The sequence below is a fragment of the Chiloscyllium plagiosum genome, chromosome 33 (genome assembly GCF_004010195.1).
Source record: "Chiloscyllium plagiosum isolate BGI_BamShark_2017 chromosome 33, ASM401019v2, whole genome shotgun sequence".
Classification (NCBI taxonomy): Eukaryota; Metazoa; Chordata; class Chondrichthyes; order Orectolobiformes; family Hemiscylliidae; genus Chiloscyllium; species Chiloscyllium plagiosum.
In genome coordinates this window covers 36,474,767-36,499,708 of record NC_057742.1, presented here as the reverse complement: position 1 = coordinate 36,499,708, position 24,942 = coordinate 36,474,767, and the positions used below count along the sequence as shown (strand labels likewise).

Below are 24,942 nucleotides of genomic sequence, written 5' to 3'. Positions count from 1 at the left end.
GGAGGGAGTGGTCTTTTCAGAACGCTGATAGGGGAGGGGAGGGAAATATATCCCTGGTGGTGGGGTGCGGAACGTTTCAGAGAACACCTCTGGGACACCCGGACCAACTAACCCAACCACCCCGTGGCTCAACACTTCAACTCCCCCTCCCACTCCACCAAGGACATGCAGGTCCTTGGACTCCTCCATTGCCAGACCATAGCAACACGACGGCTGGAGGAAGAGCGCCTCATCTTCTGCCTAGGAACCCTCTAACCACAAGGGATGAATTCTGTCTAATATAAAAGAGAAAGAAAAAAACGAAAAAAGAAAGAAACGAAAAGAAAAGCAGTTGTAGCAAATGAGCCGTGGGCTCAGAAGGCCTACTCCAGCACCATTTGTTCCCCTTAGTGATGTCCTAGAATATTGATGCGTACAACTCAATATTAATGTTATTGAATATCAAAAGCAAGTGGCTCATCACTCTCCTGAAGGAAGGAAATTCCTGACATTTACTTATTACACATTTTACTTGCCACTGCGTTAAATTTCCAAGGGTAGTATTTGACCCTGAGCATAAAGCATGTGCCTATTTTATACGCATATAATACTATAAATTATACAAATTACTTGACTCTACATTGCCAATGTAAAGCAAACAAGTTTATAACACAGAAAACAAAGAACTGAAAAAAGGCCAGCATGTTCAGCTGAAATTTATCATGTCTCAAAAACACAAATAAATCATTTCCTGAATTTCCTTCCTGTACAGCTGAATAAAATTAAATTTGAAATGTTAAGACAATATCTGACATGTCGTCTGCTCTAAGTAAATGTGGGGAACTGAAGGACCGGTCTTTAGCTGCAATTCAAAGAAACTCTCCCAATTAAATCTGCGCAATTTGGACAGAAAATTGCAGGTGATGGTGCTTTCATTCACCTCCTGCCTTTGTCCTTCTGAATGCTGGAAATTGTATATTTGGGAACACAGTTGAGTGTGTTTCATTCTGGTGAAGCACGCATCCTGCAGCTAGGGATCTGGTTTAGCTCAGTTGGTTGGATGGTTTGTGATGTAGAGGGATAATAATGGTATGAGTTCAATTCCTGCACTGGCTGAGATTATCTTCTAGATCCCACCTTTTCAACCTCCTGAGTGTAGTGACCCTCAGATTAAACCACCACTGGTTGCTTCTACTAATGATGTGGAGGTGCTGATGTTGGATTGGAGTGCACAAAGTTAAAAATCACACAACAGGTTAAAGGAAGCTTGTATTTCCAAATAAACCTGTTGGACTATAACCTAGTATTGTGTGATTTTTAGCTTCTATGAATGAAAACACAGTCTTATGGTCTACTAAGACGACAGTTACTTTACACACTGAAACCTTGCTAGTGTAGGGATGGAGTGTTTCGGCTATTTAAAATTGGGAAGGACCGAAAAGTTCAGAAAACAACATTGTTTTGTTTTTCTACTAGTGAAAATATAATCTAAGGCAAATAACCTAGTTACTGTTAGTATGATTTGAGGTGATTCCAGGGTTGAAGTATTGCCCATTGCGTTATGAAGTGTAATTCATGCACAACTCCAAGTGTTGTATCATTGCTGCCTGCTAGGCCATCATGAAGTACATGGGTGAGGATGGGTTATGTTAAGGCCACGAAGAAGATCATTGACACTGCATGACACATTGAAGCACAGTTGAGGCTTTGAACAATAAAGGAATTAAGGGTTACAGTGAGAAGGCGGCTAAGTTGAGCTGAGTCCATGAGAAGATCAGCTAGGATCTTATTGAAGAGCAGTGCAGGCTTGAAGGGCCTAATGGCCTCCTCCTGCTCTTAGTTCTTATGTTCTAACTTCAAATACTGATGATCTTGCTTTGCACATCTCCTGGGCAGTGTAACCTGTTTGCCTCACTTTGCCTAAAACTCTTTAATCTCTATGTCCTTGTTTATGATGATCTGCCTGTTCTGCTCCCAAAACAAATCTTTTCACTGTGCCTAGGTACATGTGACTACAATAAATCAAATCAAATTCTTCTTTACATTTACACTGAATCACCCAACCCAATTCGAGTTGAAATCATGCAGAACCACTGAAAGTTCATAGTATCATTTTTCTTTCATTTTATTCTTTCATGAGTTAGAAGCATTCTGGTTGGGACAGCATGTAGCACTCATCCCTAGTCACCCTCAACAAGGTAGTGCTGAGTTACCTTCTTGACCTGCTGCAGTCCATCTGGTGTGGACACACCCACTGTGCTATTATGAAGGTAGTTAAAGTTCCGGGATTTTGATACAGTGAGAGTGGAGGCAAAGCAGTATATTTCCAAGTCAGGATAGTGTATGACTTGAAGGGAAACTTGCAAGTGGTGCTGTCCCCATGAATTTGCTGCTCTTGTCCTTCTGCGTATTTGGAAGAGGTTGTCAAAAGAACTATGGTGAGTTCTGCAGTAGATGTTATAGAATGGACAAATATCAGCCATTGTACATTGGTGGTGAAGGCAGTGAGTGCTGAAGGTGGTGGATGGGGTATTTATCAAGCAGGCTGCTTTGTTCTGAATGGTTTCAAACTTCTTGTGGATTGGAAAGATATTATTAAGCTAGAAAGGGTTCAGAAGAGATTTACAAGGATGTGGCTGGTTATGGAAGGCTTGAGTAATAAAGAAAGGAGGAAGTGTAGGAAGTTGAGAGGTTGTGGGCACAGTTACAATGTTTAAAAGCTACTTAGATAAGTCTGAATAGGAAAGATTTGAAGGGATATGGGCCAAGAGCAGCCAGGTGGGACTAGTTTAATTTGGAATTATGTTCAACATGGACTAGGTGGACCGAAGGGTCCATTCGGTGCTGCATGACTCTACGACTCTATAATGGAGCTGCACCAATCCAGGCAAGTGGAGAGTATTGCATTACACTTCTGACCTATGCTTTGTGGACAGACTTTAGGGAGTCAGGATTGCAGGATTCCTAACCTCTGACCTGCTGTTGTAGCTGTACAATACTTGTATGGCCGGCCCAGTTTAATTTCTGGGTCCACGGTAACACCAAGGATGATGATGGTGATTCAGAAACAGTACCTGCATTCCCCCCTCTTACCTCTTGTGAACACCAGGCACAATATGGTTCGATTTGTAAACATTCTGCACACGTTGCTGCTCCTCTTGACACGCAGAGATTATCACCTGAGAAAAAGATAACAACAATTATTGACAAAGTGTACACCTATACATAATATGAACTTAGAACCTTCAGCCCAACAAGTCCACACTAACCCTCCGAAGAGTAACCCACCCAGATCCAATTCCTTATTTCTCTACATTTCCTCTCACTAATGCACCTAACACTACGGGCAATTTAGCACGGCCAATCCACCTAACCTGCACATCTTTAGATTGTGGGAGGAAACTGGAGCACCTGGAGGAAACCCACGCAGACACAGGGAGAATGTGCAAACTCTACACAGACAGTCGCCCAAGGTTGGAATCGAAGCCAGGTCTCTGGTGCTGTGAGGCAGCAGTGCTAACCACCGAGCCCCCCCAAATTCTGAAAGAGAATGGAATCTAAGGACGTGGATGAGCCATGAATCTCATAAAGTTAGTGTGCAGGTACATCAAGTGATTACGAAGGACTACTTTTGCTCACTGCAAGTGAAATGGAATATAAAATTAGTGATAAAAACAGAAATTGCTGGAGAAACTCAGCAAGTCTGGCAGCATCTGTGGAAAGCTAAAGAAGAGTAAATGCTTCAAGTCCAATATGACAATTGTTCAGATTTAAGAGAAGCAACCTCACTGCCCAGCATATCTTCTACCCTACCATTATCATTCAGCAAAAAGAACAACCCTCGTTCAGTGGAGACTACAGGAGGGAATGTCAGGAGCAACAACAGGCAAACATAAAAATGAGGTTTCAACCTGTTGAAGATACCAAACAGGACTAGCTGCAAACCAAACTGCAAAATCTGTCCAACAGATCAGCTCTGCAGTTCTGCCACATCAGTCATGAATGCTGGTGGACAATTAAATGACTCACTGGAGGAACAGGCTCCACAAATACCCCCATCCTCAACGACAGAGTCATAGTCATGGAGTCATAGAGATGTACAACACAGAACCAGATCCTTTGGTCCAACTCGTCCATACTGACCAGATATCCTAAATTAATCTAGTCCCATTGCTGCCCCATTCCCCTTCAGTTGAAGCAAAACGCTCAGAGATCCAGTGTAGTTTTACCTCCTTCATCTTTATTCAGGGCCCTGGAGAGAGAGAGAGAACGATCGCCCATGTGCACAGAGACATGAGTTCACAGTCTTCTCTGGAAGAGTAGCTTCTCAATGAAGTATATAGTCACTTTACAGGAGCAGAATCCAGATAAGGCAACATACATATTAATTGGGTGATCGTTACAGTCAACAAATATCAATAGCAGAGACCAAGCCCTTTACTGTTACACAGTGAATGTTCTTAACCTTGTTAACTGGATTTATACAATGGATACTTTCCCCTTGTTAGCTGACCTTGCAGACGGAATGCTTCCAATATTGTTAAACGGTTCTACATAGTGACTGCTTTTCCATCTTGTTAACCCATTACTCTTGCCTCCAGCACCCCATTGTTAACTGTAAGTTCTTATCTGATCTGAGTCAAGCTCAGCTGAACCTCTTGTTTCACAAAACTCAGAACTTAACTCTTTCCCTGCCTGCTTATTCCCTATACTTAAAAGGACTTTCTGAACCAGTGTTTTAACAAACCAAAATTTTTAAACATCAAAAACTCACAGCATGGCGCAATTTACATTGAAACTTTCCTTTTTCAACCCAAGTATTAGTAAAACCTTAATTTCAGCATTTCTCTCTTTTTTTGCATCCTCTCACTGAAATTACACTGATAAAAAGAAAAAAACCCTCGCAGCTCACCATTTGCTCAGCACTTAGCCCATATCTCTCTAAACCCTTCTTATTCATGTACCCAGCAGGATACCTTTTAAATGTTATAATTGTTCCAGCCACCACCAGTTCCTCTGGCAGCTCATTCCATCCACGCACCACCCTTTGCATGAAAAGGTTGCCTCTTAGGTCCCTTTTAATCTTTCCCCTCTCACCCTAAACCTATGCCCTCTAGTTCTGGACTTCCCCAAACCATGGAAAAGACCTTATCTATTTACCCTATCAATGCCCCAGATGATTTTGTAAACCTCTATAAGGTCATCCTTCAGCCTCTGATGCTCCAGGGAAAACAGCTCTGACCTATTGCCTCTCCCTATAGTCAAACCCTCCAACCCTGGCAACATCTTTGTAAATTTTTTCTGAACCCTTTCAAGCTTCACAACTTCCTTCCTAAAGGAGTGAGACTAGAATTGCACACAATATTCCAAAAGTGGCCGAACCAATGTGCTGTACAGCTGCAACATGATCTCCCAACACCTATATTCAATGATCTGACCAATAAAGGAAAACATACCAAATATCTTCTTCACTATATTATCTACCTGAGACTCTACTTTCAAGGAACTATGAACCTCCACTTCAACGTCTTTTTGTTCAGCAACACTCCCCAGGACTTTACTAATAAGTTTATAAGTCCTGCCCTGATTTACCTTTCCGAAATGCAGCACCTCGCATTTACCTAAATTAAACTCCATCTGCCACTCCTTGGCCCATTGGCCCATCTGACCAAGATCCTGTTGTATTCTGAGGTAACCTGCTTTGCTGTTCACTACATCTCCAATTTTGAGGTCATCGGCAAACTTACTAACTATACCCCCAATGATCACATTCAAAGCATTTATATTAATGACAAAAAGCAGCGGACCTAGCATCGATCCTTGCGGCACACCACTGGTCACAGACCTCCAGTCTGAAAAGCAACCCCCCACCACCACCCTCTCTCTGATAGGGGAGTACACATTACTGTACACAATAAGGCTGAAGCAATTGCGGCAATCTTCAGCCAGAAGTGTCAAATGAATGATCCATATTGGCCTCCTCCAATGGTCCTTACAATTACAGTATTGAGTCCTCAGCCAATTTGATTCACTTTTGTGCTCTAAACTTCAACTCTCCTGCTCCTTGGATGCTGCCTGACCCTCTATGCTTTTCCAGCGCCACAATTTTTGACTCCGATACTCCAGCATCTGTAGTCCTCACTCTCTCATCCATGTGATATCAAGATACGGTTGGAGACACTGGATGGTACAAAGATGATGGGCCCTAATAACATTATGAGAATAGTATTGAAGACTTCTGCTTCGGAACATAACACAAATTAGCCAAGCTGTTTAAGTATATTTAATTAATAATGTGGAAAATTGCCCAAGTATGCCCTATATGCAAAAAGCAGAACAAATCCGACCCGACAAGTTACTTTCCCTTCAGTCTACTCTTGATCATTAGTAAAGTGATGGAAGGTGTCATCAACAGCGCTATCAAGCAACACCTGCTCAGCAATAATCTGCTCAGTGACGCCCAGTTTGGTTCCACCAGGGTCACTCAGCTCCTGACCTCATTACAGCCTTAGCTCAAACATGGACAAAAGAGCTGAATTCTAGAGGGGAGGTGAGAGTCTCAGCCCTTGTTACAAGGGCTGCATTAAAACAAATGTGGCATCAAGAAACCGTAGCAAAACTGGAATCTCTGCTGGTTGGAGTCAGACCTGGCTCATATTTAAAAACATTAGAATTTAGAAGAATAAGAGCTTAGCTCTTTGAAACTTACAGGCTTCTTAAAGGGTAAATGCTGAGAGGATGTTTCCCCTCATGGAGAGTCTAAGACTAAAGGGCATAGCCTCAGAAAAAAAAGGGCACCAATTTATTATAAGGAAGAATTTCTTCTCTCAGAGAGCTGTGAGTCTTTCAAACCCCTTGCTACAAAATTGTGGGGCAAAATTCTTGTGGATATTTAATGCTGAGATATTTAATGCTTGATCAGTTGGGAATCAAAGGTGATGAAGAAAGGGCAGGAAAGTGCATGTGAGGAGTGTTGGGTGAGCCTTGACCCTACTCAATTCTGGAGAAAGCTCAAGAGGTCAAAAATGGAAATGTGTTGCTGGAAAAGCGCAGCAGGTCAGGCAGCATCTAGGGAACAGGAGAATGACGTTTCCCCTACTCAATTCTGGAGAAAGCTCAAGAGGTCAAAAGGCATGTATTAATTAATGTTTCAGATCAAGTGACCTTTCTTCAAAACAGATTGAGGCTGTAAAAAGATTGGTTGATATGCTGAAGATGGGTGGCAAAAAAGGAAGGAGTCACTGATAGGTGGAGATAGAGCCTTAAGAAAAACAGTTGGGCGGACAAAGGAAATGGCAAAGGTCAGCCTGGGAGAATCAATAGCTGCTAATGGGGATTATTCGTGGCTGACAATGGGTTGACTGTGATAGCAGTCAATGTTGTTTTGTATTCATGGTGGCACAGTGGCTGAGTGGTTAGCACTGCTGCCTCACAGCACCAGGGACCCAGGTTTGATTCCCACCTCAGGTGACTGTCCATGTGGAGTTTGCACTTTCTCTCAGTGTTTGTGTGGGTTTCCTCAGATAATCCAAATATGTGCTAGCCAGATGAATTGGCCAAGGTAGGATTTGTCCTGCTTTTGGTGGACAGGACATACCTGGGCAATTTTCTACATTGTCAGGTAGATGCCAGTGTTGTAACTGTACTGGAACAGCTTGGGTCAGAGTGGCAAGTTCTGGAGCACATGTCTTCAGTATTATTGCCGGAATGTTATAAGGGCCCGCTGCCTTTGCAATATCCAGTGCCTCCAGCTGTTTCTTGATATCACATGGAGTGAATCGAATTGGCTGGAAGCTGGTATCTTGTGATGCTGGGGACCACTGGAGGATCCTGAGATGGATTATCCACTCGGCACTTCTAATTGAAGATTGTTGTGCCTTATCCTTTGCACTGATGTGCTGGGCTCCTCCATCATTGAGGATGGGGATATTTATGCAGCTTCCTCCTCCAGTGAGTTGTTTAATTGTCCACCACCATTCATGACTGGATCTGGAAGGACTGAAGAGCTTAGATCTGATCCGTTGGTTGCAGAATCGCTTAGCTCTGTCTATCACTTGCTGTTTATGCCATTTGGCATGCAAGTAGTCCTCTTTGGTATCTTCACGAGGTTGATACCTCATTTTTAGATATTCCTGATGCTGCTCCAGGCATGCTCTCTGACACTCTCCTACATTGAACCAGGTTGATGGCCTGGCTTGATGGTAATGGTTGAATGGGGGATATGCCAGGCCATGAGGTTGCAGATTGTGCTGGAGTACAGTTCTGCTGCTGTTGATGGCCCACAGTGCCTCATGGATGCCCAGTCTTGAGCTGCTAGATCAGTTTGAAGTCTGTCCCATTTTGCAAGGTGATAGTGCCACACAACATGATGGAGGTCATTCTCAGTGTGAAGGAGGGACTTCATCTCCACAAGGACAGTGCGGTGGTTGCTTTTACCTTTACTGTCATGGACAGATGCCAGCAGATTAGTAAGGATGAGGTCAAGTATGTTTTCTCCTCTTTAGGTTCCTTCACCACCTGCTCCTGACCCAGTCGAGCATGGGATATCATAGCAATTACGGAAACATGGCTCAGGGATGGGCAGGACTGGCAGCTTAATGTTCGAGGATACAATGCTACAAGAAGGATAGAAAGGGAGGCAAGAGAGGAGGGGAGTGGCATTTTTGATAAGGGATAGCATTACAGCTGTGCTGAGGGAAGATATTCCTGTAATTTCATCCAGGGAAGTTATTTGGGTGGAACTGAGAAATAAGAAAGGGATGATCACCTTATTGGGATTGTATTATAGACCACCCAATAGTCAGAAGGAAATTGAGAAACAAACTTGCAAGGATATCTCAGCTATCTGTAAGAATAATAGGGTAGTTATGGTAGGGGATTTTAACTTTTTAAACATAGACTGGGACTGCCATAGTGTTAAAGGTTCCAGTGGGGTCCTCTGCCCTTGAACCCCGCCCCTCCAACCGCCACCAGGACAGAACCCCACTGGTCGGCATGGACGGGGTGGACTGAAGGGTCTGTTTCCATGCTGTACATCTCTATGACTCTACGACCCAACCAGCTCAATCAGTAATGCTGCTGCTGAGCCACTCTTGGTGGTGGACATTGAAATCTCCCACCCAGAGTACATTTTGCACCCTTGCCGCCTTCAGTGCTTCCTCCATGTGTTATTCAACATTGAGGAGTACAGATTCATCAGCCGAAGGAGGACAGTACATGGTAAGAGGTTTACTAGTCCATGTTTAACCTGAAGCCATGAGACTTCATGGAGTCCAGAGTTGATTTCAAGGATTCCCAGGGCAACTCCCTCCTGACTGTAAACCACTGTGCTGCCACCTCTGCTGGGTCTGTCCTGCCAGTGTGATAGGACATATCCAGGTTCGGTGATGATGGTGTCTGGGGTGTTATCTGTGAGGTATGATTCTGTAAGAATGACTATATCAGGCTGTTGCTTGACTAGTCTGTGAGACAGCTCTCCCAATTTCAGCATTGGCTCCCAGATGTTGGTAAGGAGAACTTTGCATGGTTGACAGGGTTGTTTGTGTTTTTGCCATTGTCTTTTCTGGTTCTAAGGATGATGTCAGGTGATCTGTCCGGTCTCATTTCTTTGTTGTGACTTTCCAGCGATCAATGCAACTGATTGGCTTGCTAGGCCATTTCAGAGAGCAGTTGAGAGTCAGCCACATTGCTGTGGGTTTGGAGTCACACGTAGGCCAGACCAGGAAGCATGGCAGATTTCCTTCCCTAAAGGACATTTGTGAACCAGATGGGTTTTTCTAGCAATTGACAATGGTGTCATGATCATCAATCGACTCTTAATTCCAGATTTTTTAAAATTAAATTCAAATTCCACCATCTGCTGTGGTGGGATTCGAACCCAGGTCCCCAGAACATTATTTTAGATTTCTGGATTAATAGCCAAGCGACAATACCACTAGGTCATCACCTCCCAAGGTCAGGTGTGTGAGGGTTGGTATAAGGATATGGGAGAAGGTGGTCAGGCCCTAAAATGATTGGACACAATATTAAGTCCTGAAGACTGCAGAGATCCCATGTGCAAAATACGTGCTATTTTTCCAGCTTGTATTGAGCTTTGCTGGAGCATTGCAACAATCCTGAGACAGCGATATTGGCCAAGAAACACAGTGACGCGTCAAAGTGGCAGGCTACAGGAAGCTCAGTGTCAGTTTTGTTAACAGAATGTGGGTGTTGTGCAAAGCAGTTGCTCTGTCTGTATTTCATTTCCCCAATACAGAGGGGACCACATTGTGAGCAGTGAATACAGAAAACTAGGTTGTGTGAAGTGCAGGTAAAGCACTGCTTCACCTGGAATGTGTGTCTGAGGTTTTGGATAGTGAGGAGGGAAGAGATAAATGGGCAGGTATCACATCTTCTATAGCTGGAAAGAAACTATAGTGGTGGAGGAATCACCAAGGTGTCTATCCAGATAGACAGCAGAGAATATCACTCAANNTTCCAACGTGTGTGTGTGGGGGGGGGGGCGGGGGAGGGTGCGGCAGGATGCGCGTGGGATTTGTAAACCACCAGTGTCAAAATAAACAGCAAAATGCCCAAGGCACAGAATAATCCTTGAGTTCCAAATGCAGTACCCAGCAAATCCCAGCTCTGAAACCGTGGAATTAGTGACAGGGAAAAGCACTTTGCAAAACCAGGAACAGCATGGGCTGGGGGGAAAGCCAGAACAAGTGGAGACCATTTGATTTCTCCAACTCACTGTATGAGGCCAATATCAGCCCTACAGTATTCCTCGAGATACCAGAGATATCCAGAAAGAGATCTCAGTGCTGGGAACAGCACAGCTGACTGCATTGATTGGACTTTCAAACATATATGTTTATTTTTTAAAACTGTGTTTAAAGGGAGAGTGTATGAATCACTATGTGAAAAACTTCAGCAAAGCCAATGCCGACTTGCAGTCCTTGCTGGAGTGTAGAAGGCCATTCCTCAGCGCTGAAAGGCACTGGTCACATGGTTTCCATTGGAGAGTCTTTGATCAGGTCAGGAGGAATTAATTCCTGTTTCTCAGCCCATTTTGTCTGCTGCAGGGACCCATCTTCACCATCTCCTAAGTTAAGGAGGTGTTGGACAGCCATTTCTTTGTATACACACAATCTACAAAAATCCACCAGTCTGGTTAACCAAAGTGTGCATCCCAACATTATAGAATGAGTAATTGGCTACTTTCCAATTGCTCCTCTGACAGCTAATGAAGTCAGGGTAATAGTGATGATGACAAGAACCTTATTATTGCAGCTAGAAGATCCTGCTGGCTGAAGGTCCTGGGAACCTTGCTGTTTTCATTAGAGAAAAGAAGGTTTAGGGGTGACTTGATTGAGGTGTACAAGATGATTAGGGGGTTAGATAGGGTTGACAGTGTGAACCTTTTCCCGCGTATGGAGTCGGGTATTACAAGGGGGCATAGCTTTAAATTAAGGGGGGGTAGATATAGGACTGAAGTTAGGGGTAGGTTCTTCACTCAGCGAGTCGTAAGTTCATGGAATGCCCTGCCAGCAGCAGTGGTGGACTCTCCCTCTTTATGGGCATTTAAGCGGGCATTGGATAGGTATATGGAGGATAGTGGGTTAGTATAGGTTAGGTGGGCTTGGATCGGCGCAACATCGAGGGCCAAAGGGCCTGTACTGCGCTGTATTCTTCTATATTCTATGAAATGTGGAAATTAGAGGTGAAATTGCTGATCCAAGAAAACATTGAGGATGTTAAAAGGATTACAAAAATAGGAGAATGGTGAAACAGTGGATCTATTGAGGTGATGGGAAGCAATCAAGACTAGCATCGAGAGGTTCTTCATAAAAAGAAAGAATGAAGAAAATTACAGCAGAGGAACAGGCCCTTCGGCCCTCTAAGCCTGCGCCGATCCAGATCCTCTATCTAAGCCTGTCACCTATTTTCTAAGGGTTGGTATTCCTTTGCTTCCTGCCCATTCATGTATCTGTCTAGATACATCTTAAGTGACGCTATCGTGCCCGTCTCTATCAGCTCCGCTGGCAATGCATTCCAGGCATCCACCACCCTCTACATAAAGAACTTTCCACACATATCTCCCCTAAACATTTCCTGTCTCACTTTGAACTTGTGACCCCTGGTAATGGAGCCCCCACTTTAGGAAAAAGCTTCTTGCTATCTACCCTGTCTATACTGCTCATGATTTTTTTAGACCCCAATCAGGACCTTCCCTCAAACTCTGTCTTTCTAATGAAAATAATCCTAATCTATTCAACCTCTCTTCATAGCTAGCGCCATTCATACCAGGCAAAATCCTGGTGAACCACCTCTGCACTCTCTCCAAAGCATCCACATCCTTTTGGTAATGTGGTGACCAGAACTGTACGCAGTATTCCAAATGCGGTCAAACCAAAGTCCTATACAACTGTCACATGATGTGCCAACTCTTGGACTCAATACCCCATCCAATGAAGGAAAGCATGTCATATGCCTTCTTGACCACTTTACTGACCTGCATTGTCACCTTCAGGGAACAATGGACCTGAACACCCAGATCTCTCAGTATGTCAATTTTCCCTAGGACTTTTCCATTTATTGTATAGCTCGCTCTGGAATTGAATCTTCCAAAATGCATCACCTTACATTTTCCTGGATTGAACTTCATCTGCTATTTCTCTGCCCATCTCTCCAATCTATCTATATTCTACTGTATTCTCTGACAGACCCTTTCACTATCTGCTACTCCACCAATCTTGGTGTCATCTGCAAACTTGCTAATCAGGCAACCGATACCTTCCTCCAAATCATTTATATATAAATCACAAACAACAGTGGTTCCAGCGTGGATCCCTGTGGAACATCACTGTTCACAGGTCACTATTTTAATAAACTCCCTTCCACTACTACTCTCTGTCTCCTGTTGCTCAGTCAGTTCACTATCCATCTAGCTAGAAGACTCTGGACCCCATACAACTTCACTTTCTCCATCAGCCTACCAAGGGGAACCTTATCAAACGCCTTATTAAAGTCCATGTATATGACAATCTACAGTCCTTCCCCCATCAATCAACTTTGTCACCTCCTCAAAGAATTCTGTCAAGTTTGTAAGACATGACCTTCCCTGCACAAAACCATGCTGCCCATTTTCTTCCAAATGGGAATGGATCCTATCCCTCAGTATCTTCTCCAGCAGCTCCCCGACCACTGACATCAGGGTCATCAATCTGTAGTTACCTGGAGTATTCCTGCTACTCTTCGTAAACAAGGAGACAATATTAGCAATTCTCCTGTCCTCCAAGACCTCATCCAAGTTCAAGGATGCTGCAAAGATATCTGTTAAAGCCCCAGCTATTTCCTCTCTCGCTTCCCTCAGTATCCTGGGGTAGATCCCATCCGGACCTGGGGACTTGTCTACTTAAACGCCTTTTAGAATACCCAACACTTCCTCCCTTCTTATGCCTACTTGACCTAGAGTACTCAAAGATCTATCCCTAACCTTAATATCTTAATATTTGTGGGCGGCACGGTGGCACAGTGGTTAGCACTGCTGCTTCACAGCGCCAGAGACCCGGGTTCAATTCCCGACTCAGGCGACTGACTGTGTGGAGTTTGCACGTTCTCCCCGTGTCTGCGTGGGTTTCCTCCGGGTGCTCCGGTTTCCTCCCACAATCCAAAAAAATGTGCGGGTCAGGTGAATTGGCCATGCTAAATTGCCCGTAGTGTTAGGTTAAAAGGGGTAAATGTAGGGGTATGGGTGGGTTGCGCTTCGGCGGGTCGGTGTGGACTTGTTGGGCCGAAGGGCCTGTTTCCACACTGTAAGTAATCTAATCTAATCTGCCATGTCCCTCTCCTTGGTGAATACCGATGCAAAGTACTCATTAAGAATCTCACCCATTTTCTCTGACTCCAAGCATATCTTTCCTCCTTTGTCCTTGAGTGGGCCAACCGTATCCCTAGTTACCATTTTGCTCCTTATAGATGAAAAAAGGCTTTGGAATTTTCCTTAACCCTGCTCGCTAAGGATATCTTATGACCCCTTTTAGCCCTCTTAATTCCTCATTTCAGATCGGTCCTACATTCCTGATATTCTTCCAAAGCTTTGTCTGTCTTCAGTTGCCTATGTATGCTTCCTTTCTCCTCTTAGCTAGTCTCACAATTTCACCTGTCATCCATGGTTCCCTAACCTTGCTATTTCTATCTCTCTTAAACTCTAATCAACCTCTCTTTAAAAACCCCCCACATACCGAATATGGATTTCCCTTCAAACAGCTGCTCCCAATCTACATTCCCCAGCTCCTGCCAAATATTGGTATAGTTGGCCTTTCCCCAATTTAGCACACTTCCTTTAGGTCCACTCTTGTGTTTGTTTATGAATATTTTAAAACTTATGTAATTGTGATCACTATTCCCAAAGTAATCCCCTACTGAAACTTGAACCACCTAGCTGTGCTGATTTCCCAACACCAGATCCAGTACGGCCCCTTCCCGAGTTGGACTATTTACATCCTGCTCTAGAAAACCCTTCTGGATGCTCCTTGCAAATTCTGCCCTATCTAGACCTCTATCACTAAGTTAATCCCAGTCAACGTTGGGAAAATCTCCCATCACCACTATTCTGTTGCTCCAGCATCTTTCCATGTTCTGTTTACATATTTGCACCTCTATCTCACGTTTGCTGTTGCAAGGACAGTCGTACAGCCCCAAAATTGTTATCGCACCCTTCCTATTTCTGAGCTCTGCCCATATTGCCTCACTGCTCAAGTCTTCCATAGTGCCCTCCTTCAGCACAGCTATTATATTTTCTCTGACCAGGAATGCAACTTCTCCACCCCTTTTACCTCCATCTCTATCCTGTCTGAAGCATCGATATCCTGAGATGTTTAGCTGCCAATCATGCCCTTCCCTCAACCAAGTATCAGTATTAGCAATAACATCATACTTCCAGCTACTAATCCAAGCCTAAGTTCATCTGCCTTACCTACTACACTTCTTGCCTCAGACCACCAGTCCCTTTGCATTCATCATCTGCTCCCTGCCTCCTCTTCCCCTTAGTCACATTGACTTCATTATCTATTTCCTTCCAGGCTTTAGTTACTGCTTCCTTACTGTCCACTAACCTCTTCATTTGGTTCCCATCCCCCTGCCACATTAGTTTAAACCCACCCCAACAGCGTTAGCAAAAGCGCCCCCAAGGATATTGGTTCCAGTCCGGCCCAGGTGGAGAACATCAAATTTGTAATAGTCTCACCTCCCCTAGAATGTCCCACATGTCCCAATGTCCCACAAATCTGAATCCCTCCCTCCTGCACCATCTCTCAAGTCATGCATTCATCTTGCTTACTCTATCATTCCTACACTGACTAGCGCGTGGCACTGGTAGTAATCCTGAGATTACTAACTCTGTGGTCCTACTTTTTAACTTGGCTCCTAACTCTCTAAATTCTGCTTATAGGACCTCATCCTGTTTATTACCTATATTGTTTGTGCCGATATGCACCATGACAGCTGGCTGTTCACCCTCCCCCTTGAGAATGTTCTGCAGCCGACCTGAGATATCCCTGAGCCGTGCACCTGGGAGACAACATATCATTCAGGAGTCTCATTTTCGACCACAGAACCACCCTACATATTCCCCTTACAATTGAATCCCCTATGACTATAGCCCTTCCACTCATTTTACCGCCCTTCTGTACAGCAGAGCCAGCCATGGTGCCATGAACCTGGCTACTGCTGTCTTCCCCTGGTGAGCCATCTCCCCCAACAGTATTCAAAATGGTATACCGGTTTTGTGGGGAGATGACCTCAGGGGACACCTGCACTTCCTTACTGCTCTTTCTCTGTCTTTTGGTCACCCATTCCCTTTCTTTTTCAGGAATCTTAATGTGCTGTATGATCACTTCACTAAAAGTGCTATTCATGACTCCCTCAGCATCGCGTATGCTCCAAAGTGAGTCCATCCGCAGCTCCAGAGCCATTATGCGTTCTAACAACAGCTGCAGCTGGACACACGTCCTGCACGTGAAGGAGCCAGGGACATCAGCTCTGTCCCTGAGCTCCCACATGGGCCTGTGATCTCCTGCCATTTTTAACCTTAAATTTAACTTTAGTTTTAGCTTAGGTAAACGAAAAAGGAAAGTTTTCACCAAATCACTCGATAAAAAAATAAAAAAAGGAAATAGCAAAACTGTACCTGATCAACTCACCACAGAGTCGCTTTTTTTTCATCTTTAAAGATGTTTGGAAAACAAAAGGAGATACAGAAGAACATGTCTAGAAAAGCCTAGAGATTCTGCTTGGATCTCCTTGGTTAGATTTGCTGCCACTGACCTTCTACTCATACCAGTCTAACAGAGTGTCTTAAGTAATTAACTGCGAATAAGTCTGGGACAGAACAGGAACATGCTGGTGTACCAAGAAGTAATTTAATACAGGTTACATTGACTTCAGCATGTTTGACTACTGTCACATTAGATAAGACATTATTATTTCCTAAAACATTATCCCAAAGGCACACGTAGAGAGCTTGGTCATTAGCAGCTTGAAGCAAGAAGACAGCTCAATACCATCATTGTAGCCTGATGGCTAAGATTGCTAAATTCTTTTATGGCAAACTGCATAATGAGGAGCCCACAGATAACAGAATCCCTACAGTGTGGAAGCAGGCCATTCAACCCATCAAATCCACATTGACTTGCCTAAAACAGTCCCACCCAGATCCACCCCGCATTTCCCATAGCTAATCCACCTGGCCTGCACACCCCTGGACACTATGGGCAATTTAGCATGATCGGTCCACCTAACCTCCACATCGTTGGACTGTGGGAGGAAAACTGGAGCACTTGGAAGAATCCCACACAGACATAGGGACAACATTCAAACTCCACACAGATGCCAGTCACGTGAGGGTGGAACTAAATGCAGGTTCCTGGAGCTGTGAGGCAGCAGTACTAACCACTGTGCCACTCAGTTCTTCCTGTTTTCTATTCCAGAGACTGCAAATGACAACAAGTGCGATAACCATGTAAACCACCAACTTTGGACAAGCTGACAAAGGCTGTCAGGTCTTTTGAGAAGAAACGTATTCCTGGAAGTGACAGCCTGTGATAACCATATTAGAAATAGGAGGAATAGATCATAAGGCTCACTGAGCCTGTTCCACCATTCAATACACTACAATCATTGGATCAAAAGCTTTAATTCTATTTCTCCATTGGTTTCCCAATTCCCTTGAATCTCAGAGGCTAAAAAATATGTCAATGCCACCACAAACAATCAATGATGAAGTGCCAATAATCCTGTGGGATTGAGAAATCCAAAACTTCACAAGTTTCCTCTCCTTTTAGTGCAAATTGATGGCCCCTTATCATGAGACTTATCTTCAGAATGTGACCCCATGTTTACATTAGATTAGATTACATTACAGTGTGGAAACAGGCCCTTCGGCCCAACAAGTCCACACCGACCCGCCGAAGCGAAACCCACCCATACCCCTATATTTACCCCTTACCTAACACTACGGGCAATTTAGCATGGCCAATTCACCTGACCCTGCACATCTTTTTGGACTGTGGGAGGAAACCGGAGCAGCCGGAGGAAACCCACGCAGACACGGGGAGAACGTGCAAACTCCACACAGTCAGTCGCCTGAGGCGGGAATTGAACCCGGGTCTCAGGCGCTGTGAGGCAGCAGTGCTAACCACTGTGCCATCGTGCCGCCCACATGTTTTGGATTCCCCAGTCAGAAGAAATGACCTTTCAGTACCTACCCTGTCAAAATGCTTCTGAATCTTGAAGGTTTCAGTGAGGTCACCTCTCATTCTTATAGGCTTTAGAAAATATAGACCCAATTTACTCAGCCCCTCATTACAGGAAAACCCTCTCATTGGGCAGGAGCCAATCCCAATAAATGTTCATCCTATCACCTCCAAGGCAAGTATATCTTACTTTATATAGGGAGACCAAATTTGTGCACATATTTTGTCTAATTATGAAATGATTTAAGTAATTGATAAACCACCTTAATATTGTTGCAGTATTTCCCAGATCACAATTATCAGGTTAACTGGCCTGTAGCTCCTTATACTGTTTCCCCTTCCTTTGTTGAAGAGTGGTGTTGCATTTGCTGACTTTCAATCCAATGAAAGTGCTTTGAATTTGGGAAAATGATCGGCAGTACATTTCAAAAATAATAGTTGTAGAGACAATCTGACTAACAGATCCTGGTAAAATGTTAGACTTTATTCTCTTAAATTTTTCTGATCCCTTTTCTTTAGATTATGTAAATTTTCTTCACCCGGAGAATGGTGAGGGTGAGGATTTCTCTGCCACAGAAAGCAGTTGAGGACAAATGTTTTTGAGAAGGAGTTAGGTTTAGTTCTTAGGGCCAAAGGGGTCAAAAATAATGAGGAGAAAGCAGGAACAGGGTTTCATCCAATATGGCTGAGTTGGATGATTAGCCATGATCATATTGAATGGGGGAGTAGGCTTGAAGGGCTGAATGGCCTACTCCTGCTCCTTTTTTTTGTTTCTATATTTCTCAAGTTCCTCCTTCTTAATAGCCCTTAGTTCACCCTGTATCTCTGGTACATATTTTAGTTTTGTATAGGGAAGATAGGTCAGAATATTTATTCAATGTCTTTGCTATTTATTCATATGATAACTTCTCCTGTTTCTGCTTTAAGGGACCAACATTTACTTCAACTACTCTCTTCCTTTTTATTTATGTGTAAAATTCTAACGTCTCTCTTTTTGTCATCTTTTTGGTGGTCCTTTCATGGTTTCCAAAACATTCCTAATCCCCAGATTTATGAATATTCTTTGCAAAATCTCTTTTTTAAAATCCAATACTGAACTTGACCTCCTTAGTAAACTATGGATAGCATGTTTTTGCTTAAGTTTTGTTCTTAAATTGAATTAATTTTTTTTGAACATTTTGAATTATTTCTTTAAATGTTTCCCACTGTTTATTTATCTACTGAACTTTTAATTTATCTACTTAATGAACCATTACCAGCTTTCCCCTCATTCCAATGTATTTGGCTATTTTTGGGTTTAAGATTCATGTTTGTAAAGTACATTGTTTCAAACTTCATTTGTATTGTGATCGTTATTTCCCAGAAACTGAGTTGATTTAGATATTGTGGGATGGGATCAGCCCAGACCTTCTTGAAGTGTACAAAGGCTCAATGGAGAAATGCCACAGTTTAAGGCTTTTCTGCTAATGTATACTGAGGACCTGGGACCTGTTGAAAAGCCTGATGTACAAGGTAATGATTCTGAAAGAGTTCATGTTTAAGCTATACTAAGCTCTGCCCAGTTGGATGACATCACATGGCTGTTGAATAGCCCAGTCTTCTGCTGAAGGCACATGTGTCTTCTCTCCCACATGCTGTTAATGTAACCCACGTCCTGCTAAACTACTTCTTTATTACTCAAGACAAGAGGGTCTTCTGCTGACAACTATTTGTGGCCGATCCTCCACCATAGACTGCTGAACAACTCCTCACACTGGCATTGTTGGTAACACTCTAGCCCAACCACAATCAGGTGGTTGGTATCCAGGCAGTCCACCTCATGGTATCAGCAATGTATTGCATAATAACACAACCTAACACCCCCCAAGAAATATCTAATGTAATGTAAATGTCAGGTCTTCTGGTGCAGTGTGTAGTGTCCCTGCCTCTGAACCAGAGGCTCCAGGTTCAAGTCCCATTCCAGGATTGATGTATCCCTAAGAATGGTATAACACATTGAGAATAAACCAATGGCAGATGGTAAGAATCATATGGATTTCTGGTCAGCAATGTGATGGAAAGAAGTTGGAGCCTCTTAAGATCCTTTTCCATAGCTCCAAGATATAACATGTTTGTAAATGTTGATATAGCAACTCAGACATTTTGGAGGGGGGTGGGGGGACGCGATTGGTATGGATAGATTGGTGCCAACAGCATGGAGTTCAATTCCAGCCTAGGTGGATTTGGGACTTGCCTGTTTGTTAAACTGCAGTGGAGACTGCAGTGTCCTGAACAGGTGAAGGATATAAATGTAGACATAATCTGCATTCTAAGTGGGATTAGGCGCACAAAACCATTAAATGTAAATAAGACAAATTGCACTATGTGAATTACAACATTTAGAGTGTATTGCAATATTCCCTTACAAATTTTATGAATAAAAGTAGTCTAAACTAAAAAATCCAGTGCTTTTAACAGTTCAAAATTCCCTACGTTAGCTGGTGAGTTTCAATGATATTAAGGAGAGAGAGTACTATTAAATTAATCAGAGTTGGTGAATCAAACACTCTGGACAGGTTTTCATAGAGAAATGCCAGAACTCAATTCAACTTATCTATTCATAGACAAATACCAACAATTCTACAGTGATGTGGTCATGATTGTTCAGACTCCAGTCTTTAACCATTGTGTATTAAAGACACAAAACACACTCACAGTTGACACCTATGAACTAAAATATGGGGAATTGGATGATACACACATAGCAACAATATTACTAATAGCAGACAAAAGGGTGTAAGTTTAAGGATGAATTGTAGATTATGGTGTTGACCTTCACACAATTCTCCACTATTGTCATCACCCAGAACAAGCCTTTAGTTCACAACTTCACCAGATCAGAAAATCTGAAGGTACCTCAGAGCATCTTGAACCAAACTAACAATTGTCATGAAGATACTGGCAAATAGATGGGTTTTAAAGATGTGCAGCGGGTCTTGGAAGGAAGAAAGGTTCACTAAAACTGAGGAAGGTAATTCTAGGGCATGGAACCAGATACTTTGACAGCCATCATTGGAGGAGTAAAGAATGAAAGCAGATGTACAAGGATTAAAAGAACAGAGATGTTAGGTGGAAGGTGATACACAGAATCCCTACTGTGTGGAAACAGGCCATTCAGCCCAAAAACATCCACACCAACTACCTGTTAAGAGCATCCCACCCAGACCCATGCCCCTACCTCACCCCTGCATTTCCTATAGCCAATTCACCTACGGACACCAGGCAATTTAGCATGGCCAATCCACCTAACCTACGCTTTTTCGGACTGTGGGAGGAAACCAGAGCACTCAGAGGAAACTCACGTAGACATGGGGAGAATGTGCAAACTTCACACACAGTTAACTGAGGGTGGAATTGAACCCAGGTCCCTAGCACTATGAAGCAGCAATGCTAACCGCTAACCACTGAGCCACTGTGCCACCTGCAACGTTAGAGGAGTTGTGAGGACAAAAAGGGACTTATACAGAAGGATGATCATTTTAAATCTAAAGCTTTAGGGAATCAAGAGTTTGCTAGGTCATGATGACAGAGTCAATGGGGTCGATGATAGGATACTGGCAGAAGAGCTTCACTCTTGTAATCTGTGGGAGTGTTGCTACCTCATAATTATGATTTACTATCTTCCACCTTATCTAAGATGTCCAAAACATCCCACATATTTTCACAGAAGTGTTACAAATGTTGCTTCTGCAAGCATTTAAAGGAAGATTAATTGGAACAGAAAGGCTAGCCTGGAACGGGAGTTTAAACTTTGCTGATACATTTGGAAACAAGCTGTACTGATGAGATAATGGCTCCACTTCTGTATCTGGTTTGTCCTACAATTAAAAGCGGTTCACAAATGCAAGTTGGAGGTCTAAAAAGTTATGTTCAAAACTACTTTACATTTGACTTTCGTTTACAAATGAATCATTTTTATTCAGTAAATGGCAGAAACCTTAGTAGCATTAACGTACAGATTGATCAAGGTGTACAAGTCTACAGTTCCCTGAAAGTGGCAACACAAGTGGATAAAGTGATCAAGAAGGCATAATGTGGAGGAGCCAATGTTGGACTGGGGTGGATAAAGTTAAAAATCACACAACACCAGGTTATAGTCCAAATAAACCTGTTGGATTATAACCTGGTATTGTATGATTTTTAACTTTAAGAAGGCATAAGACATGCTTTTTTTCATCAGTCGGGTCACAGAGTATAAAAATTAGCAAGTCATGTTGTGGCTGTATGGAATTTTAATGAGGTCACATTTGGAATATTACATACAGTTCTGGTTGCCACATTATCAGAAGGATGTGGAGGCTTTGGAAAGGATATAAAAATGGTTTACCAGGATGTTGCCTGGTTTGGAGATTATTAGCTACGAGGAGAGATTGAACAAATTTGGTTTGTTGTCACTTGAACATTGAAGGATGAGGACAACCTGATGCAAGTTTACAAAATTATGGAGACATGAATAGAGTAGAGAGTCAGAGTCTTCTTCCCAGCATAGAAAAGTAAATTATTTGGGGAAATAGGTTTTAAGTAATAGGGGGAAAGTTTAAATGAGATGTCAGAGGCAATTTCATTTTTACAAAGAGGGACATGGTGGAGGCAGGTACAATGGCAGCATTTAAGAGGCATCTTGACAGATATATGTATAGGCAGGAAATAGAAGAATACTGAGCATGTAGAGGCAAAATGTTTTGCATTTCAGAAGGCATCTTGTGTTGGCACAGTCTCAGTGGGCTGAAGGGCCTGTTCCTATGTCGTACTGTTCTTTGTACTTTGATGTTGCTTGGTTGAAATCCGCCTAAATTCATACATTGTAACCCAGTGAAGACAGAATTATGGTGATTGTCTGTCTCCAATCTTACAACAGAGAAAATCACCATTTTCCCCCAACCCCATGCCCAACATATTTGCAATTACAGAATCTTACAATCGTAGAACTGTACCAGCATGTAAAGATCATTCAGCCTATCGGGTTCATGCTGCCTGTTTGAGAGTAATCCACCTAGGCCCACTCACTGGCCTTTTCCATCAGTCCTGTCAGTAGCTTCTCCTTCAAAAATCAATGTAAGGTTGCTATTGAATCTGTACCCACCATATTATCAGGCAGTGCATTCCAAATCCTAACCACTCCTTACATTAAAAAAATCCTTATATCTCCTCTGAATTCCTTTCTCTAAAAAAAAATCCCTTCAATTTATGGTGTCTCATTACAACCCTTCAGCCACTGAAAACAGTTTCTTGCTTTGAAACCCTTCATGATGTTTAACACTTCAACCAAATCTCCTTTTAGCCTTCTCTGCTCCAAGGAGAACAATCTCAACTTCTCTTATCCATTGGTCCTACACATTCTACACTCATTCTAGCAAATCTCTTCTACACCCTCTCTAAAGCTTTCACATTCTTAACAGTATTATATACAGGTTTAACCTTTCATACGGTTTGCCTCTATTTAGAATGCTCAATAATTTTTGTGAAAAAAAAGTTTAATCTTCTTTGATGCTGTTTGTAATTGCACTGTTCAGTTGACACTCATTAAAATCCCACAGCGTGGAAGCAGCTCATTTGGTCCTTCGAGTCCACACTGACCCTCTCAAGGAGCATCTCACCCAGACACACCTACTACGTGTAAACATTGCATTTTCCCATGGCTAAGCCACCACGCATACTCATCTTGGATACTACAGGACAATTTAGCATGGCCAATCCATCCTAACATGCACATCTTTAGATTGTGGGAGGAAACCCCAGCACACACAGCTGCGGGAAGAATGTGCAAACTCCACATAGACTCCACTGTCAGCCCAAGGGTGGAATCAAATCCAGGTCCCTGACACTGTAGGGGCAACAGTGCTGGCCACTGAGCTACTCTGCCACCCCAATTGGTATTGTGTGCCCTGATTCTTCCTAATGAAATATACCACATTACACTCTTCTTGTGTTGAACTTGACTTGCTGTGTCCACCCAATCTGTCTACACCCTCCTGCAATCTGTTACAGAGTGTGTGGCACTCCTTTGAGCAAGGATGACCAAAGATGTGTTTTAATGTGAGTATGGGGTTGAGTTGCAGCTCTCACATGGTTGTGGCTGAGCAGGAAACTCAGCCACACTATTCACCAGAAGAAGCATCAGAAAGATTTACAGATTAATAACGACACCTTCCGTGGCCATGAAGGGCTGGGGTGGGACTTGAATCCAGAGTTTCTGGCCTAGAAGAATCATCATCCATTGCACCTCAACACTTCTCTAGCCTTTCTCTCGATACATTTACAGATTACATGTCCCATACAATTGTTTTTTAAAAAATGTGCCCACAATGATTTAAATGTATAGCTGTTGATCCATGTTCATTTAATTTGGCAGTAGGTACATTTCTGATATATTTCACTCTGGACGTCAAAAATAGCTGGATCTTCATTTCACAAATAAAAACGAATCTTTAAAATCTAGCTGCCAGTATTTAAACGGGGGTGGCAGCAATCTGGCTATTATTGATCAGACATTGGTCTCAGTGCTCAGGAGCAAGTCCCCTGTAGGAATATCTCATTTCTCCATTAGAATCCTCATCCATTCACCGCATCCTCCCACTGCCGCTGGATCGTTCACATGAACTAATTCCAAAAATAGTTTCCTGTACCCCGCCGTACTTACCCCAGACGGTGGTCATGCACAGGGCAGCGAGCAGTGTGATGCAGCCAGCTCCCAGGCTGAGTGTTCCCATTGCTGAGGCTCAGGCACTGTGCTGTGGGACTGAAACAAGCAGCCGCTGGCTCGACAATCTTTACAACACTGAGCAGCGAGGCAGGTAGAGAGAGAGAAAAAAAAACTTTCCCAACTTATAACCCCGCCCGGACTTTTAATATCAGATCATGGAGCGCCGCCTGGGGACCAGAAACACACACACCTACATCAATATATTCAGAGAGTGAAGAAACACTCACTGGCAGAGAGTATGCATATATACAGAGGGAGTTGATATTAATATACACAGGCTATGGACAGATACATAAAACAGTGCAACACAGGAACAGACCCTTCAGTCCGCGATATGTGCCGAACATGACGCCAAGTTAAACATATCAGTTCTGCCTGCCCTTGGCCCATATCCCTCCATTCCATACATATTTATATGCTTATCTAAAAGCCTCTTAAACCACCCTCATTGTGTCTGCCTCTATCGCCACCCCGGCAGCGTGT

The 24,942-nt window shown here is 43.1% G+C and overlaps 1 protein-coding gene across 3 annotated transcripts in view; it reads right to left on the bottom strand.

The window, feature by feature from the left end:
- LOC122540019 (integrin beta-3-like) overlaps positions 1 to 24,544 on the bottom strand; it is a 99,762-nt gene extending 75,218 nt beyond the window's left edge. For all 3 annotated transcript variants that reach the window (XR_006309230.1, XM_043675308.1, XM_043675309.1), the window contains exons 1-2: positions 24,397 to 24,544; positions 3,073 to 3,158 (exon numbers count right to left, since the gene is read on the bottom strand). Coding sequence is in view for 2 of the 3 variants with exons in the window: in XM_043675308.1 (XP_043531243.1) it covers positions 3,073 to 3,158; positions 24,397 to 24,466 (156 nt within the window). In the remaining variant the exon portion in view is untranslated. The remainder of the gene's footprint in view (positions 1 to 3,072; positions 3,159 to 24,396) is intronic.
- Between the last annotated feature and the right edge of the window lie 398 nt (positions 24,545 to 24,942).